This window comes from Bos taurus, chromosome 11 (assembly GCF_002263795.3).
Source record: "Bos taurus isolate L1 Dominette 01449 registration number 42190680 breed Hereford chromosome 11, ARS-UCD2.0, whole genome shotgun sequence".
NCBI lineage: Eukaryota > Metazoa > Chordata > Mammalia > Artiodactyla > Bovidae > Bos > Bos taurus.
The window spans coordinates 104,562,836-104,582,013 of record NC_037338.1 but is presented as its reverse complement, the minus strand read 5'-3'; the positions used below and the strand labels follow the sequence as shown (position 1 = coordinate 104,582,013).

The window sequence follows — 19,178 nt, the reverse complement described above, 5'->3', positions numbered from 1 at the left end:
CAGGGGCCGCCCCGGTTCCTGTTTGGCTGCTGCTGGGAAGGAAGGAGGTGACGGCGCTGGAGCCGCTGAGCTGGATTCTGGCAGGCCCCTTGGGGCCTCGGAGCTCTGCGGCCGACCGGAGGTACACCCCTTGGGCGGGCAGGCCCCAGTCCCTCCCCTGGGCCAGCGAGGTGGGACAGGCCTGGAGCTGGCCGGGACTCCTATTGCTCTGGCTGCAGGGACCCTCGGGCTGGGCGGGCACAGCCACGGGACTCTGTGGGGGGTGGGGGCCTGGGCGCCCTCCCAGCCCGCCTTCTCCTGGCAGAAGCTGGGTCTGGTGCCTCCCTCACCACCCGCCTCCTACTGCCTTTGAGGAGGGTGTCCCTGGGGCTCCACCCCCTCTGCCTGACCCCCAACCCTGGCAGCGATGGCCGGGCTCAACTGGGAGAGAGCTGGAGGGGGCAGGAGAGCGGGTCAATGGTGAAGCGGCTGCCCTGGCTGGAGGGCCCTGGGCCATCCCTGGGGGCGGGGGCCAGGACTGCCCAGGTGGGAGAGCGGGGCTGGCTGTGGGCAGGGAAGGGGCACTTGGCAGTTTCCCGGGCCAGAAGCCTTGGCCATGGTGCAGCAGGAGGGAGGGAGGCCAGGCCGGGGGCCAGGCAGGTGTGTGCTGGGCAGTGCCGTGTGGCCTGTGTTGGTGGGAGGCGGGTGGTGGGTGCCTGGCCCTGGGAAGGTGTCCTGGGCACCCATGTGATGCTGAGTCTCCACCAGCAGGAACCACTGCTGGAGGCTCCCGGCAGAGTAAGGTAATCCCAAGGCCACAGGGACGTCCCGACACGTGCCAGGAGTCCCTCTCTGTGCCTGGGAGCAGGTAGGCAGAGCTGGCAGAGGGACCGGGGTGCCCTGCCCTGCTCTCCAACCTCTCCAAACCCCGGAGCCCCAGCCATCACCCCTCCCTGCTTCTCATTCTGCCCTCAGCCCCAGAAGGGCGGGGGTCACTGTGGCGGGGGCAGGACAGACCTGACCACTGGAGAGCCCCGGTGCCCGCCGGGGTGGAGGGGGAAGGAAAGGAGGCGGCAGTGGGCACCCTCAGCCTCTGCCCCCTCAAACCAGCCCCGAGAGCTCAGGAGGGGGCAGGACAGCCAGCAGGCGCAGTCACACGGTGGCCCTGTGACCTTGGTCACCTTGGCCAGCTTCCTTGGGCCTCAGTCCCCCTCGACCCAGTGAAACGGGGACAACAGTCATCTTGATTTTAGAGCAGAGAGAACGTGTGTTCCCAGCTTGCCGTGTAATGCACGCTTGAAAACGCAAGTGGACTTCGTTAATGATCGGCTGATTGACGCCGTCACGGTTATTAACGCAGTCTCAGCCACACCCCTCTTACTCTCCTGCTGACCCACAGGTGGGCCCGGGGCCCCTCAGAGCCGTCCTGTCCCCCGCCGGGACCCTCCCCCAAGGAGACTTCGCCTGCACCTCCTCTCCTTAGAAGGTGGGCTCCCTGTCACTGTCTTCTTATAACTGTGAGGGTCTTCTGGCTGGGGAGGGCTGGGAGGGCTTCCTGGAGGAGAAGGGAGGCAAGGTAAGCCCTGCAGGCTACTGCGAGGTCACAGAAGAGCCACCCACCCTCCAGATTCAAGACGGCCCAAGGCAGCCGGAGGCCGGGCCTCACTGCCTTCCTCACCTTCTGCCTTGGGTCCCAAAGGGCTGTGGGGGCCAACGTGGCAGAAATAACTTCTGTGTGGGGTTGAGACGGGAGTTCCCCTGGAGGGCAAGCTGAATGTAGGCTGGAGGGTTGGGGTCCCGGCCTTGTGACCCCTGCCACCCCACCGTGGTCCTGTCTCAGCATGAACACTGCCCCCTTCTCCCCCACCGTGGTCTTCCCTGGGCCCAGCCGGAGCCTGAAGCATACAGACCCCCGTACACCTGGCTGGATGAATGCAGGGTGCACGTATGCTGTGGGCGGCAGGAGGGAAGCTGGAGGGTCGCAGCCTGGGGGGCCCAGGGCCCACTGGTCCCCTCCGCACCCAGACAGCCCCAGCTCTCTCCCCAGCTCCCCGTGGTGCTGAAGCTGACTCCCCATGGCCTCGCTGAGCCGAGCCCTGCGTGGCATCGCGGCCACCCGTCCTCGCCAAAGCCCTGCCCGGGGCTGGGGGCTGAGACCCCTGGTGAGCGGGCCTGGCCCCACCTCTGAGAAGAGTGTGCCGTACCAGCGGACCTTGAAAGAGGCAGAGGACGCCTCGGCGGCGGCCCAGGGCCCAAGCCAGCCCCTGCCTGGCACAGCCAGCGTGGTGGTCATCGGTGGGGGCAGCCTGGGCTGCCAGACCCTCTACCATCTGGCCAAGCTGGGCGTGAGTGGCGCCGTGCTGCTGGAGCGGGAGCGGCTGACCTCCGGGACCACCTGGCACACGGCGGGTAGGGGTCGGGGTGCAGGTGGGGGCGGGAGGGCCTGGACCCACTGAGGTGCTAGCCCTGGGCTGACCAGTAGGAGGCCTGCTGGAGGCAGCTGAGGCAGAGGGAAGGCCATGGAGGACAGAGGCGGGCTCGTCCTGAAGGTGGCCCTGCGTGTCCCTGAGTCTCGGCAGAGCTGCGGTGGGAAGGAGGGAGCGGATGCTGACTGTGGACCCGGCCCAGGGGGCGGGGCAGAGCTGAGACCAGAACCAGGGGCCCAGGCAGCTGTCTGCTCAGAGTACAAGCCCTTTCTCCAGATGGAGCCCCCGGGATGAGGGGCATCCGCGGGGTGCAGAGGATGCACAGGGGAGGGACCGCCAGAGATGAGGCAGAGAGGCGTCCTCAGCGGGCACCACGGTCCTCAGCACCTGACCGGTGTGCATGTCCCCAGGGCAGCCAACCTTCTGCCTTAACCCTGCGTTAAGATTGGCAGCGTCTGTGGGGCAGTCACTCCCGCTTTGGCCGATACAAGCATGATGGCACCGAATGTGGAGCTGGGGAGAGGTTCAGACGGCACCCGTCACTGCCCGCATGGCCTGTCCCCCCACCGTCACTTCTCCCTGGGCCGGCCACTCCCCAGACCCCACTCAGAAGGGGTCCGCTCTGTGGGGGAACTTCAGTCGGTCCCGGGACCCCGTCACCACCTGCCCTGAGATCCTGGCACAGAGCCGTTTGGTGCCCCTTAATTTCACAGTGCAACAGTCCTGCCTGCCTCCCAGGGCCGCTTCACCCTGTGACCGGCTCTGCCCACAGCGGGTGCCCGATAAAGGGAGCCTTTGGTGTTGTCACTCTCTGAGCTGCCCAAGGGCCGTGTCCTGGAACTCAGCGTTGCCCCTGTCGTCTCCTGCTCATCGGCCTCTCGGGGCCCTCTCCGTGGCCTGCAGGGACGCTTCAGGCCCTCAGCCTGATATTCGGGAGCCCCGGCCTGCCAGAGGAAGGGGGTGCAGTGGGGCTGACGGCGTCCCCGCCCACCCGCTCCCGCCAGGCCTGCTGTGGCAGCTGCGGCCCAGTGACGTGGAGGTGGAGCTTCTGGCACACACGAGGCAAGTGGTGAGCCGCGAGCTGGAGGAGGAGACGGGGCTGCACACGGGCTGGATCCAGAACGGGGGCCTGTTCATCGCATCCAGCCAGCAGCGTCTGGATGAGTACAAGAGGCTCATGTCGGTGGGTGCGCCCCTGCGGGGAGGGGGGGGGGCAGTGTAGTGCAAGGGAGGAGCCCTGGCGCATGCGGGCTCGAGCCTCGGGCTGCCTCGGCTGGGCTGGGCCCCCTATGACAGGAGGCTTTGCCTCGGAGCCTCGGCATTCTCACCTTTGAAATGGGATCGTGTCAAGGAGCACAGTTCTGCTGAGCCTCGGAGACAGAAGAGGCCCAGTGCATGGGGATTGCCACCATGCGCGGTGCTCCCGGGGTCAGGCTGAAGGATGAAACTGCACAACCCAGGAGGCAAGGACCACTTCCCCCAGCTCTGCTGGAGACGCTTAGGGAACACCGTTGTTGGGGAGACAGCAGAGAAAGCCCTAGGCCGTGGAAGGCCCGCTGTTGGGGTGGAGTGTGGAGTGCTGGTTCTTCACCCAGAGCAGCCAGGGCTGGCCCCCACATTCCAGGGCATGGAAGGGACGGGTTGCTCCAGCGATGCATTGGTTATTGAGCACCAACTGTATACTGGCGAGCAAAACCGGCTGTGTGGGTCGCGGGGATGCAGTTTCGCGGGGACGCCGCGTTCCTCTAAGTGCCCCGGCGGAAGTAGCGGCAGCTGGCTTCCTCACAGCAGGGCGGGGGATCTCTGGGTGGTCTCGTTCTGCCTCCTCCCACCACCTCTTCCCCACGCTTACTCACTCATCAGCTGGGACGGGGCCCCCAAAGGTGACCCGTCAAATCTTTCAGCTCAAGTTCGGAACGAAGTCTCTGCCACCTCTCAGTCAGGATGCTCCGAGAGGGGATCTGATTGGCTCAGCTCATCTCTAGTTGGGCTGGAGATGGAAATGGCAACCCACTCCAGTATTCTTGCCTAGGAAATCCCATGGACAAAGTCTGAGCCTGGTGGGCAACAGTCCAAGGAGTCAGACACGACTTAGCCACTGAGCACATCTCTGGTTGGGCAGGTCCTGATGGGCGGATGCCTGCGGACACTTGATTGGCTGCCCGTTGACCAATGAGATGCGTCAGGGGTGTGGTCTGTCATTCAGCTGGATCCTGGGACAGAGGACCCTCTGGTCTCTGGGGAGCTGGTCTGACCAGCACTCCTGGTTCAAGCCCCAAATATCAGACCTGTGGGGATTATTTTTTTACACAGTAAGCCCTTATGTGCCTGGGCCCCAGAGACTGCTTCTGAGCACTGCACGGGTTCCTTACTCTTCTCGGAGCTGGCCCAAGGGACAGGAGCTTCCCCGGGCGCAGCTCAGGGTTCCTGGGGGTGCTAGGGTCAAAACTGACCCTTGGAGGCCCAGACGGGGAGGCTAGTGGCTGGAAGGATCTGCCCCCAGGCCCCAGGCTCACTTTCCTCTGGGTCCCCCTAGTTGGGCAGGGTCTATGGCATCGAGTCCCACGTGCTGAGCCCCGGGGAAACCAAGGCTTTGTATCCGCTGATGAACGTGGAGGACCTCTACGGGACCCTGTACGTGCCGCACGACGGTACCATGGACCCCGCCGGCACCTGCACCAGCCTCGCCCGGGCTGCCACCACCCGGGGGGCGCAGGTACGACCGTCTCCTGGCCCCGGGCCCCCCTCCCCGCTCCGAGCCTGGCCCTCCTGCCCTGGAACACGAGCTCCCTCTGCACTGAGACCGCGGGCCAGTGGGGACCCGAGCCCCTGACCCGCTCCTGCCCTGGCTGGCCGCTCCGGTCTGTCCATGAAGTCCGCTCTCCCCGGAGGCCCCACCCTGCTGGGATAGCAAACCTGTCCCAAGTCTCCTCTCATTATATTTTATCTTCTTTTGACTCAAGTCCACACGTAGTTGTAGGAAAAATTAGAAAAGACAAATAAGCAAGGAAGAAGACATGGAAAAAGTTGAAGAAAGAAGAAAAGAGACTCGCCCAGAGGCCCCCAGTGCTGACACTTGAGTTTTACTGCGAGTATTTTTCACTGAGAAGTAAACAAAGCGGAGCTGAATTTCATGTGACCTTTAAACCACAGCATCTGTCAGTCACTTGGGCCCTTTTTCTCTTTAAAGTCTCTGTTTAGGGGGACAGGCTCTCCAAGTCAAGGAGCGCAGAGTTAGTTCCTGCCCTGCTGTCACCCGCATATCCCCGATGGGGCCACATGAAGCCTCCTTGAGCAAAAGCAGGGGTCCCGGGGCCCGACCGGGCTAGGGGCGGTGAGAGGGTGGGCGGTTAGCCCTCCAAGAGCTGACGTGGCTTGGAAAGCAGCTCCTCTCACTCTCAGATCATCGAGAACTGCCCGGTGACCGGGATCCGTGTACGGACAGACGATTTTGGGGTGCGGCGGGTCGCAGCTGTGGAGACAGAACATGGCTCTATCCGGACCCCCTGTGTGATCAACTGTGCAGGTGGGAAGGCGTTTCTCCTGCCTCCTGAGTGGCCACCCTGACTGTTCCCAAACCTGGCCTTGCTTAGGGGTGGGGGCACCCAGTGCCCGCCTGGCTGGCAGCCCCCGCCAGACGCCGGCAGGGCTCAGCCACCTGTGCTCTGCCCGCAGGGGTGTGGGCGCGCGCCGTGGGCAGGATGGCCGGCGTCAACGTCCCGCTGGTGGCCATGCACCACGCTTACGTCGTCACCGAGCGCATTGAGGGGATCCAGGTGAGTAGCTGGCCCCCAGGCCTGCATCAGTCTGCAGGAGACTGCCTCATGGTGGCCCACGGACCTGGCTCTGACCCCATACACGCAGGTCGCCATGCTGAGCGTCAGTGGCCCCATGTGTAAAATGGGCCTCCTCGTGACTGGACACTCTGGGCGGTGTGAGGATGAGGAGGTGGCACAGCTGCAACCCGAGGTCCCGCCCCCCCTTTGCCTTCGTGGCACGGCTCCTCACTGATGCCAAGCCTGTCATACTTGGTGTGGCCAGCCTGACGTTGGCCATGTCCTGTGCCCCGGGTGTTCCTGGGAACCCCTGAATGTTCACGGGTCCCCAAATATGCTGTGGGTGCCAGTCTCAGGGGACACTGATCCACGGCCCTGGGACCCTCCCAGGGAGCCCTGGAGACCCCTCTGCCAGGGGAGGCGGGCATGGGCCCCTGCCCCCCCCTCCCTTTCCATCTCCCCTCTCCTGTCCTGGGAGCTTCCTGTCGCCCTGTCGTCGACCACACCTCTTGCCCTGCACACACCTCTCCCGTCTCCTCACGCCTCCATCTAGTCCCTGCCCTGTCCATCCCTTTGCTTACGTATCCCTCTGTCCCCCGGCCCGTCTCTCCCTCCACCCACCCGTCTTTCCTCCACTCACTTCCTCTCTGTCCATCTTGCCTCCCTGCATCTGTTCATCCCTCCTTCCATCCCTCCCTCCCTCTAGCCCTCCGTCCACCCATCCGCTGACGGACCTGTTCACCCACCCGTTCACCTGCCCATCCTTCCTCCCCTGTACCCACCCGTCTGCCACCCACCATTCCTCCATCATCCGTCCATTTATTCACACGAATTACCAACCCACCCTCCCCGCCACCCTCTCTGTCAAACATTGACTGGATAAGCTCTGTGCTCCAGGCCCTGTTCTAGAAACGGGGGCTGTAACAGAGATAAGAACCCAGTTCTTGCCCAGGTGAACTGGCAGTGGGAAGGTACGAGCAAGTAAATAGACTTATTTATTTTAAAACGGGCTGGTAAGCACTGGGGCTTCAGGGACCCACAGCCTGTGGACCAGGGCGGTGCCCTGGCAGAGACCACATCCGAAGGGTCTCCTGAGACATCTAAGGGGAGGCAGAGGGGAGATAAGGGGAGGAGGGAAGGAGGGGAGGGCGCAGGGCACGGCAGCTGGGGAGGAGCAGGCAGTTCGGAGGCAGGCCTGGGCACGCGGGTGTGGGTAAGAGATGGGGCTGACCTTGATTAGGGCCAGGCCCCAGCAGGGAGGGTCCCGGGAGCCTCGCCCCTGCCCTGGACGAGCCTGGCTTCCGTCGGGTCACCAGGCTGGCTGCTGGGTGGGCCCAGTGGTGAAGGGGGTGGGGACTTGGGGCAGGACTGGAGCCCCTGCCCTCTCCCGCCCCCCTCTTCCGACACCAAGTTCCCTTACTCATGGATGGGTTTGATACGATCCAGCACATTCCTCCTGAGGGCTGCGGTGTGCCACGCACAGTGAGTCACTGGGGAAAGAGGCGGTGTCGGTGGACGAGCCGCCCGCCCTGGTTCCGAGGGAAATATCTCTGGTGGCCGCCAGGGGTCACCTTCTGACTGCTCTGGACTGGAAAAGGAAAGTAAAGTGAAAGCCGCTCAGCCTTGTCCGACTCTGCGACCCAGGCCAGGATACTGGAGGGGGTACCCTTTCCCTTCTCCAGCAGACCTTCCCGACCCAGGAATTGAACCAGGGTCTCCTGCATTGGAGGCGGATTATTTACTAACTGAACCAACAGGGAATCTGTGGACAGGGGGCTGGGCTAGAGCTGGGGATGGGTCTGGGCAGAGGAGGGCCGTATCCTGGTGGGGAGGAGGAGGGTCACAAGGCATCCACGGAGCCCGGGACGGAGCCTCAGCCTCTCCGCGCCCCGATGCACGTGATGCCTGGCTTTGAGGCAGCTTCAGGGAGAAGCAGGGCAGCGTGGACACTCCCTGAATTTTTAAGATCAGTGCCACACTGGGGTTACTCGTGTTACTTGCAAACACTACCATCTCCCAGAGACCTGTATGCCTCTGGGAACCCCAGGCTCCACCCCAGGGAAGGGCCACCAGCCCCAGAAACTCTTAGACTCTTTGTAGGAGAAAAGAGGAGATTCGGGGCTGGGGGCCAAGTTCCCCATGCTCCCCTCCACATGGGGAGTCTGGGAGGGCAGCCTCTCCTGAGATCACACCTGGGCAGCCTGAATCTGGGAGAGGAACGGGCCCTGACCCTGACCTCCCACATGGTCTGACCCCTTGGTGAGTCAGAGAACAAGCTCGCTTAGGCCAAGGCAGCTCCTGTAACTGGGCTCTGGGGCTCATGCTGGGAGGTCCCTGACACCCGGGTCTGTTTATGGGTGGTCAGGAGACTCCCTGACAGTGGAGTCTTGCATTGTGAGGGGCCAACTGCCCAGGTCTGGGCCTCACGGTGTTGGGGGCCTGGATGCCCCAGGCTGCTTGTGAGGGCTCAGGGTTCAGCCCCCTGGACAACATGCCCTTCTTCTTTCTTCCTGGGGGACAGGGGGCTGTGCTGCCCCAAGGACCCCGGTTCTAAGAAGCCGTGCCATCCTGGGTCCTAGGCGAGCGCTGTCCTCGGCTCCTCTGTGACCGCATCCAGGGACCTCTCTGGATCTGGTCTCTGCGTCCACCAGACACGGTGGCCCGGATGCCGCGTGATGGTCTGACAACCCTACTGCCTCCCACCTGCTGCTCTGCTGCGGCGGAGCCGTGGGAAAAGGCCCAAGCTTGGGGTGTGCATCCGACCCGCTCCATTAGCCAGCCAGGCGAGCCGAGGCGCCGCCAGAGCCTGTGTCCTCTTCTGCAAAATGGGTTTAAAACTGTGTAGGGCCGTGCTGAGGGAGGAACCAAGTGGTGGGCTGAAGGGCTGAGCACAGTGCCTGGCACATCAAGGTGAGGACCGCCGTGACTGTGACAGAGGACGTGGGACGGTCCAGGCAGCAAGGGCCTCAGAGAACTGGGAAGCCTGGCACCATCAGACGGGCTTCCTGAAGGAAGCAACTGGCGGGATTTGAACGAGGGTGAGGCCAGGAGCAGCGGATGGAAGGGGACGGGCTGGGATCAGGAGGCAGTGACAGCAGTGACCCTGGGGTCGCACCTATAGGGTGGGCTTCTGGATGCAGGGGGCAGCGAGGGTACCCCGTGGACGCCTTGGGCTGAGCTGAGCCTGGGCTGGGCTCTCTGTGGCAGCCGGGGCCTTGCAAGGCCGGGAGGAGGGACACGGATCCTGCTGGACAAATGCAGGGGCTGTCCTGACCACCAGGTGTCCCCACTGTCCCGCCCTGTGGAGCCCCAGCATTTCGTGTGTTTTGTTTTTCGGGTAGTAGAGATAGCAGAGGTAACGAGATCACCGGTTCTGAAGTGCTCGGTTACCGAGAACTCCCCGTGTGGCTCCTGACTGCAGCTCCTCGGCCCAGACGTCCCTGCTGCCGTGCTCAGAGGAGCCAGGCAGCCCGCAGACCGGAGTAGGAGGCAGGGCCCCTGCCGGGTGGTCCCTTTTGGTCGCTGCGTGTCCTCAAATGTGGGGTGGAGGGGTCACACCTGAGGAGTCCATCTCCAGGGTTGGGGGTGCTGAGAGCCAGCTCGGCGCCCGGGACCCGCAGGGGAAGTGAGCCTCTCCTCACTCCCGCTTGCTTTCTGAAATGATTTTACTTTTTGCTTGTTCACTTATTGGTTAATCAGTAGTCAGTATTTGCCATCTGATGGCAATGAAAACATCGTTAACTCCTGAGCAAGCAGTGTCCAACTTCTTGTGTTTCCTGGAGTTATTATTAATAAGTATGTTTTTCCAGCTGTTCAGTTCCCTATGTAGCTGTCATTAATTCTTCCTATCTATGTGGCTCAAGGGTAAAGAATCTGCCTGCCAATGCAGGAGACGCAGGGGATGCAGGTTCGATCCCTAGGTTGGGAAGATCCCCTGGAGCAGGAAATGGCACCCCACTCCAGTATTCTTGACTGGGAAATCCCAAGGACAGAGAAGCCTGGCGGGCTACAGTCCATGGGGTTACAAAGAGTCGGACCCGACTGAGCGACTGAACTGAACTAAACTGAGCCTATCTGTCTATCATCTATCACCCATCCATCCATCCATTATTGATCATCCGTCTGTTATTATTATAGTCATCCATATCTACCATCTAGCTGTCATTTATCTGTCTAACATCATCTTTGTCCCTACAGCCCCATCCACATTATCAGTCCCCGTTTCCCATGCCACCCTTAGCTTAGGTCGTCACTAATCTGATTTCTCTCTCTATGGATTTTCCTATTTTGGACTTTGAATGAAATGGAATCACATGATTTGCGGCCTTTACGCCTGGCTTCTTTCACTCTGCATGACGTTGTCAGGGCTCGTCCTTTTAGGACATGTGTCAGAATTTCGTTTCTTTTTAGGGCTGAATGATACGCTCCTGTAAACCGTGATGTATTTCTCCTTTCATCTGCTGGTGGCTGCTTGGGCTGTTTTCACTTTTTGGCTACTGTAGATTGTGCTGCTGTGAACATTCACTTACAAGACTTGTGTGGACACGTGTTTTCCTTTCTCTTGGGTGGATACCTTTGAAGTGGAATTGCTGAGTTACAGAGGAGCGTTGCTAACTCCATGCGCAGCTTTTTGACTGTTAGACTGTTTTCCAAAGAAGCTGCACTGTTTTACACTCCCAGCCTCAGTGCGTGAGGGTTCTGACTTTTCCACGTTGTCAGCAATATTTGTTACTATCTTTTTCTTTCTAGCCATCATCATGGGTGTAAAGTGGTATCTTGTAGTTTTGAGTTGCATTTCCCTAATGACTAATGATGTTGAGCATCTTTTCATGAGCTTATTGGCCTTATGTATGTTTTTTGGGGAAAACCACTATTAAGACACTTTGCTCATTTTTCATTGGATTGTCTTTTTTAATTAAAAAAAATAAACTTTTTTGGCTGCATGGAATGTGGGATCAATCCTGTTCCCCCTGCACTGGAGGAATGGAGACGTAACCACTGGACCACCAGGGAAGTCCCTGGATTGTCTTTTTATTAAATTGTTTCTAATTTTTACAGTACAAGTTTCACACTTCTTTCTCAAATTCATTTTTTAATTAATTTTTTTGGGGGGAGTACAGTTGCTTTGGGCTTCCCTGTTGGCTCAAACAGTAAAGAATCCACCTGCAATGCAGGAGAACCAGGTTCTATTCCTGGGTCGGAAAGATCCCCTGGAGAAGGGAATGGCAGCCATCTCCAGTGTTCTCACTGGCCATTTCCATGGAGAGAGGAGCCTGGGGGGCTGCAATCCAGGGCTTGCGAAGAGTCAGACTTGACCGAGTGACTGACACACGGTTGCTTTACAAATAGTATGAGTCTCTGCTGTACAGCAAAGCGAATCAGCTACGTTATTGTTCAGTCACTAAGTCGTGTCCAACTCTTTGTGATCCCGTGAACTGCAGCACACCAGGCTCCTCTGTCCTCCACTATCTCCCAGAGTTTGCTCAAATTCATGTTCACTGAGTGGGTGATGCCATCTAACTGTCTCATCCTCTGTCGTCCCCTTCTCTTGCCCTCAATCTTTCCCAGCATCAGGGTCTTTTCCAATGAGTTGACTCTTCCCATCAGGTGGCCAAAGTATTGGAACTTCAGCTTCAGCATCAGTCCTTCCAATGAACACCCAGGACTGATCTCCTTTAGGATGGACTGGTTGGATCTCCTTGCAATCCAAGGGGCTCTCAAGACTCTTCTCCAACACCACAGTTCACAAGCATCAATTCTTTGGCACTCAACCTTCTTTATAGTCCAGCTCTCACATCCATACATGACCACTGGAAAAACCATAGCCTTGACTAGACCGACCTTTGTTGGGAAACTGATGTCTCTGCTTTTTAATATGCTGTCAGGTTGGTCATAACTTTTCTTCCAAGGAGCAAGCATTTTTTAAATTTCATGGCTGCAGTCACCATCTGCAGTGATTTTGGAGACCCAAAAAAAAAAAATAAATAAAGTCTCTCACTGTTTTCAGTGTTTCCCCATCTATTTGCCATGAGTGATGGGACCAGATGCCATGATCTTCATTTTCTGAATGTTGAGTTTTAAGCCAACTTTTTCACTCTCCTCTTTCACTTTCATCAAGAGGCTCTTTAGTTCTTCTTCACTTTCTGCCATAAGGGTGGTGTCATCTGCATATCTGAGGTTATTGATATTTCTCCCAGCAATCTTGATTCCAGCTTGTGATTCACCTAGTCCAGCGTTTCTCATGATGTACTCTGCATAGAAGTTAAATAAACAAGGTATACAGCCTTGACGTACTCCTTTCCCAATTTGGAACCAGTCTGTTGTTCCGTGTCCAGTTCTAACTGTTGTTTCTTGACCTGCATAGAGATTTCTCAGGAGGCAGGTCAGGTGGTCTGGTATTCCCATCTCTTGAAGAATTTTCCACAGTTTCTTGTGATCCACACAGTCAAAGGCTTTGGCATAGGCAATAAAGCAGAAATAGATGTTTTTCTGTAACTCTCTTGCTTTTTTGATGATCTAGTGGATGTTGGCAATTTGGTCTCTGGTTCCTCTGCCTTTTCTAAAACCAGCTTCAACATCAGGAAGTTCACGGTTCACGTACTGCTGAAGCCTGGCTTGGAGAATTTTGAGCATGACTTTACTAGTGTGTGAGATGAGTGCAATTGTGTGGTAGTTTGAGAATTGTTTGGCATTGCCTTTCTTTGGGATTGGAATGAAAACTGACCTTTTTCAGTCCTGTGGCCACGGCTGAGTTTTCCAAATTTGCTGGCATATTGAGTGCAGCACTTCCACAGCATCATCTTTCAGGATTTGAAATAGCTCAACTGGAATCCCATCACCTCCACTAGCTTTGTTCGTAGTGATGCTTTCTAAGGCCCACTTGACTTCACAGTCCAGGATGTCTGGCTTTAGGTCAGTGCTGTGTATTCCTGCCACCTGTTCTTAATATCTTCTGCTTCTGTTAGGCCCATACCATTTCTGTCCTTTATCGAGCCCATCTTTGCATGAAACGTCCCGTTGGTGTCTCTAGCTTTCCTGAGGAGCTCTCTAGTCTTCCCTGTGCTGCAGCTTCCCCTTCCTGTGCACTGACCGCTGAGGAGGCTTCTCTTCTCTCCTTCCTGTTCCGTTTCTTTGATGTCCTTTATCAGGAGGTTCTCTTTGTTCCTGGATATTAACTGTTTTTATGATGAAAGTGTTTTTATCTGTCAAGTACTTTTTCTGCACCTATTGAAATAAATTAGTGTTTTTCACCCTTTATTGATAGTGGTATATGACCTAGATTGATTTTCAGATGTTAAGCCAACTTTGCGTCCCTGAAATAAACCGCACTTGGCCAGGGTAGATAATCTTTTTTATATGTTGCTGGGTTCCGTTTCCTAGTATTTTGTGAAGGCTTGTTGTTGTTTAGTTGCTAAATCGTGTCCGACTCTCTGCAACCCCGTGGACTGCAGCATACCAGACTTCCCTGTCCTCCACTGTATCCCAGAGTTTGCTCAAACTCATGTCCATTGAATCGGTGATGCCATCCAACCGTCTCATCCTCTGGATATTTGCATCTACATTCATAACTGTCACAGTTTCCCCCCCCTCAAACGTCTCAAAAGATCTGTCAAACAGTAATATTTTCTGCGTATTCATACAGAGCAGAGAGAGCATGTAAAGTCTCCAAGCTGCACTGCCCTCCCCGAAGGGCTCTTCGCTCTGATCTTCTCCATCAGCCTCTGCTCCGCAGTCACCCCGGGAGCCTCCTCACCCATCTTCTGTTCGTATGCGCTGCTCTCTGTGCCCAGGGCATGGTCTCTGGCCACTTACTGAGAAGGGTACTTGGGGAGATAAACATTTCTGTGTACAAGAACGGTCAAAAAGAATCTTTATTCTTTCTCACACCCAACTGATGAGGAACTCTGATGAGGAACTCTGCCTTCAAAGTCGTCTTCAGAATTTGCTGGACTTTGCCCTGGGTCTTCCAGCCTCCAGGGCTGCTGTTTCTTTATTTAGGACCCACCTGTTCACTTGTGTCCCAGCGGCCCATTCCAGCACGGCCTCTGTGCAGGCCTGGTCCAGTCATTCGTGGGCCCTTCAGGACTGAGACTCACAACTTTCAATCTGAGAAGTCATCTTGGCTTTTTGCTTTGACTTTCCTATGACTCCATTCTCCGTGTTTTCTCTTCCTGGAGCCCCTGTGAGGTAAATGTCAGCCCTTCAGGACTGACTGTCTAATTTTCTTACTTTTCCCCGTTCCTGATTCCCGCGCCTCATGTGTTTTAGCCTGACCTGGAAGATGTTCTTGGCCTCATCCAGTCCTTCTGTCAAACGCTCTTCTCTTTGATGAGGGACCTTGGCGTCGGTGTCTCCAAAAGAATCTCCAGTCTGTTGTCGAGGGGGAACGGCAGCCCACTCCTCACCTCCCTGGAGCCTGGGGTCTCTGGGACCCTTTTCACCAGAGACACGTCCGCGGGCCTGTGGGGCGGGGCTCGGGCCTGGAGGGCGCGGCGTCTGGACGGAGGGCACCCGGGTCCAACGGCTTTGAGGATACCCTAGTCCAACCTTCTGTTCACATACATACACACTCTCTCTCACACTCACACACACGTGCACACTCACACACATGCACACACAAATGTGCACATGTCCACATGCACACACTTAGACACGCTCACACACACATGCATACTCACACACATGCACACATGCACACATGTGCACACACGCACACACTTACACACATGTGCTTGGCCACCACCTGCAGGCTGGGCCTGTGCAGACTAGAGGGAGTATGGAGGCTGGCAGACTCTCCCCTGACCCCCAGCCCCAGCTGAGGCACAGCCCCCACCCACTCTGCCCCCCCAGCCCCAGCTGAGGCATGCCCCCCACCCACTCTGCCCCCCTGGGCTGGTGGAGCTCTCCTGTCTTCTGCTCTCTGTGGTTTTACCTTTGAGCTGCCCCCTCCTTCCCACATCTCTGCTGCCGTCTTACGGGTGTGAGCGGGGGGCTCTGTCCACTGTGTAAGCGAGGCCCCAGGTCCACCGTGTCCTCAGGGTCCTACAATGAGGAGGGGCACCGTGGGCCCCGCAGGGTCTGTGAGCCCTGGTGGAGGTGCTGGCCCACTGCCCTGCCCCGCTGACCCCGAGGCCTCTGTGCTCTGCCCTCTAGAACATGCCCAACGTCCGCGACCATGATGCCTCTGTCTACCTCCGGCTGCAGGGGGACGCCTTGTCTGTGGGCGGCTACGAGACCAACCCCATCTTCTGCGAGGAGGTGAGACACCAGGGCTCGAGGGGGGGTGTGGGGCTGCATCTCAGAGCAGAGACGCCCTCTTCCGGAGACCCCCGTCCTGGAGCTCTCTCCCCACCTGAGAAGTGGCAGGTCCCCCATCCCATAAAGTTGAACCCACATTTCTCCAGCCCTTAAGAACCTGGTATGCGGGCATATACAGACCCGGGGCAGGCGGAGGGCTGGCCTCAAAGCAGCAGTAGTCAGAGGCTACAAGCTATGCAGTGGGGAATCTAGTAGATGATGAAGGCATGTAAGCCCTCCGCCCATCAGCAAAGCATCCCTCACCCTCCCCTGCCTGCTGTGGCTCTAGCTGTGTCTCCCTCCGGCCTGGACTGCTCTCCTGGCAGCTTCTGCAGGAAGCTTCATGCAGGCCCAGCTTCATGCAGGCCCAGCGCCCCCCTCAGCACCCTCAGCCACTTCAACCACATATGGGCCACCCCGGCTCTCGTATTCATGTGTTTAGTCTTCAAATTGAACAATAAAATGACTCCTTTCGGCCAGATACTGTTTTACTTTGGGGAGAAAGAGGAAGACCAAGATAAAAGTCTCTGTGCCCGGAGGCCTGTATTCTGGTGGGGAGACACACAATAAATAAACAAAGAAGTCACGTAATTTGGGATGGTGATCTGAACCCTGAGTGAAGTTAACAGGCTGAGGGTAAGCCTAGTGAGACTGGAGTGGAAGGATGTCCTTCAGACTGCGGTCAGGCATGGCTGAATGGGGGTCTGACATCTGAGTGGACCCTGCAGAGGGAGGGTGGGCAGCAGCTCGCCCATGGGGTGAGGGCCCTGTGGTCAGACCAAGCTTGGTGTCCTTGAAGAACCGAAGGAAGGTCAGCGTGGCTGTGGGTCCATGGTGGATGTGGGCAGGGCCTGCTTATGCAGGGTTTTATGAGACACAGAGTCACAGGGGGTCTTGGGGGGCTCGAGGGCAAGAAAGGGCCTGATCTGACTTGGGCGAATGGGTTGAAGGAGGGCAGCAAGCAGGAGGCCATTGCAACAGTCCAGGGCAGAGCAGGTGGGCCTGGGTCCAGGCAGGAAGGGGAGCAGACAGGCCCTCTGGGGGGTGGAGGGGGGAGACAAACAGGGGACCGTCTAGACCATCACCACCCGATGGAGACGCTGGCCAGGGCCTGCCCGGCTCCGCACTCCAGGGGCCAGCCGGCACAGGGCAGCTTCCCGCCATGTCCCCAGGTGTCAGATGAGTTTGCCTTCGGCCTCTTCGACCTGGACTGGGATGTGTTCACCCAGCATATTGAAGGTGCCATCAACCGGGTCCCCGTGCTGGAGAAAACTGGGATTAAGTCCACAGTCTGCGGCCCTGGTGAGTGGGGAGGCCCGGAGCTGGGGGCAGGGTGGGAGCTGCCTGGTGAGCGGGGAGGCCCGGAGCTGGGCGGGGTGGGAGCTGGCCGCCCCCAGAGTGTGGCCGGCCGGCCCTCCGTCCTGGGCGGGCAGTGCTGTGCGTCTTCCTCCCTGCAGGTGACAGACATAAGCCTGCCCCCGGGCCCCAGCCAGGCCTCTGCCCACCCTGCCCTCGCGTGAGCCCTCCTGGGTGCTGCCTGGGCTCAGTCCCTGCTTGAACCCGGTGCCTTCAGCTGTGAGATGGGGCGAGCCCCTCCCAGCGCCCAGTGAGGCTGAGCCGGGGGAGCAAGGGCCAATCTCGCTCCCGATGCTGTTCGCTCAGGGCTGCGGGCCCCCCAGGTCGGCCTCACCCCTCTGCCCTCTGGCCACACTCCCTCACAGCGTGGAAAGGCCCCACCTGGGGCCTCCCCTCCAGTCCCCAGAAGAGCTGGACCGCAGGAGGCTGGAGCGAAACGGCATGAACCAAAAGGCTCAGCTTCTGAGTGCCCGTCTCGGGTGTGCAGGGTGCAGGCCCAGACCCTGCCTGCCAGCCGGCCGGGTCAGACCCCAGGCCAGGGCAGACTGGGGTCCTCGATGCTGGCATGTTCAGCCAAGACCACTCACTTGCTGTGGGAGGGCCAGCTGGCCAGGCTATACCGCAGACGTTCAAAGTGTTGTGACGGGGGTCACTCAGAACGCAGCGGGGAGAGGGGACGGTTCCGTGACTGGGCCTGGGGGTAGGGTCATCCTAGGGTGCCCCAGGGAGTTCAGGGACCCCAGGGTGGGGGAAGATCCATGCATGCCGAGCGAGCCATCTGAGCTGAGTCTCAAAGGCTGCATGCAGATGGAGAAGATTCCAGAGTAAGATCTGAGCCCGAGGCCCCAGAGGCGGGCCATGGTGTGAAGGGGCTCCACGGTGTCCACTCAGCTCCTTCTGAGAGCTGAGTGCCTGGAGCCCAGAAGGCTGGTGGGGAGCTCCTGTGTTGGAGGCTGGGCGGAGCCTCTGCAGTGGGAACCCAAGGCGGTGGGCTCTGGGCAGGGTAGAAGGCGTGTTCCAGGGTGAGGGCGTGGAGGCGGGGGTGGGGGATGAGGCGGCCAGCCTGGGGTCCTGGCAGAGAGAGGGTGGCCTCTGGGCAGAAGAGGGGCCCAAGGCAGCCCTGAGGCCCAGACGTCTCAGCTGTGGGGCTGCGTGTGGCACAGGCCAGGGCTCACAGGGGCCTCTAAGATATCACTGGCTCCTCGTCTCGGCCAGAGGCAGGCTCTCAAAGCTGGTGGGTACAAGATGGGCCACCTAGAGGGTGCCATGTGGGGCGTTTGGGCCAGGGTTCCGGGTGGGGGAGCGGGCCTGCAGGCGCAGACGTGCCGCCCCATCCTGGCTCCAGCAGAATCACAGGGGTGTCCCCCTCCTTCCTGCACAGAGGGGCCCCTTTAATCCTCAACAAAGGCAAGAAGCAGGGAGTGTGTGCCTACCTAGCGGTGGAGAGAGGGTCAGAAAGACAGTTGCCCGGAGAGGAAGCTCTGGGTCTGAAACTCTGCGTTCCTTGAGCCTTGGTGTCCTCGTCTGTGAAATGGGTGGCAGGCCGAGTGAGGAGGGGAAGCCACACGTGAGCTTCAGGCCAGCGGGCAAAGTCGTCCCTGGGGGCCGAGCAAGGAGTGAGGGGCAGGCCAGGCCAGGGGAGGGAGGGGTCCCGACACCCAGCCTGCAGCCTGCCGAGGCGCCAGGCCCTCCTGGGCCCCGAGTACATGGGGTCCAGACAGCCGCCAGCCCTGGCTTCTTCAATCTGTTCGGCTCATGAAGGAGCAAAGGTGAGCAGGCAGCTTTCCCGGAAGAGGTAGCTGGGGTCCCCCCTGGCCAGCCCGGGAGGTTCGGGGCGCAGGATGTGGGGCTCAGGCTGAAGACTCACTGCCCCAGGGCTTCCCGGGCCTGGTGGGGCTGTCAGGGAGAAAGCCAAGGCGAAAGCAAAGTTGCTCAGTTGCATCCGACTCTTTGTGACCCCATGGACTGTAGCCCATGAGGTTCCTCCATCCATGGAATTTTCCAGGCAAGAGTATTGCCAGGCCCGACACAATCCCAGGGAACGTCCTGGCTCTAACGGGATTGCGGGTCAGCGACCCAAGAAGCCCCACTGGGAGAATGTGTCTGTCAGGACCCCTGGAGGCTGGTTTCCCAGCGTGAGGAAGGTTCTCTGGGGACACGGGCCTTTTTGCTGGCCGGTCAACGGCCCTCGGCCTCCGGGACAGAACAGGGAAGTCCCAGGACCCTTGACTTCAGGAAGCGGGGGGCCCTCAGACCTCTTGTTCCAAGGTCGGGACGTCAGAGGCAAGTTTGGGGGCCCCCGTCCCGGGCATCCGGCATCTTCTTGAACCATTTTTTAAACATC

At 58.9% G+C, this 19,178-nt stretch overlaps 1 protein-coding gene across 3 annotated transcripts in view; it reads left to right on the top strand.

Moving 5' to 3' along the window:
* Window positions 1-31: 31 nt before the first annotated feature.
* Window positions 32-19,178, top strand: part of SARDH (sarcosine dehydrogenase) — a 60,301-nt gene continuing 41,154 nt past the window's right edge. The window contains exons 1-10 of one of the 3 annotated variants that reach the window (XM_024999141.2): window positions 32-121; window positions 751-847; window positions 1,379-1,465; window positions 2,027-2,388; window positions 3,410-3,588; window positions 4,942-5,121; window positions 5,808-5,931; window positions 6,081-6,181; window positions 15,335-15,439; window positions 16,651-16,780. In XM_024999141.2, the coding sequence (XP_024854909.1) occupies window positions 2,055-2,388; window positions 3,410-3,588; window positions 4,942-5,121; window positions 5,808-5,931; window positions 6,081-6,181; window positions 15,335-15,439; window positions 16,651-16,780 (1,153 nt within the window). In that variant the 5' untranslated portion in view covers window positions 32-121; window positions 751-847; window positions 1,379-1,465; window positions 2,027-2,054. Of the gene's footprint in view, window positions 122-747; window positions 848-1,378; window positions 1,466-2,026; window positions 2,389-3,409; window positions 3,589-4,941; window positions 5,122-5,807; window positions 5,932-6,080; window positions 6,182-15,334; window positions 15,440-16,650; window positions 16,781-19,178 lie in introns of all 3 variants that reach the window. The other 2 variants (XM_005213365.5, NM_001193041.1) reach the window with 2 other exon arrangements.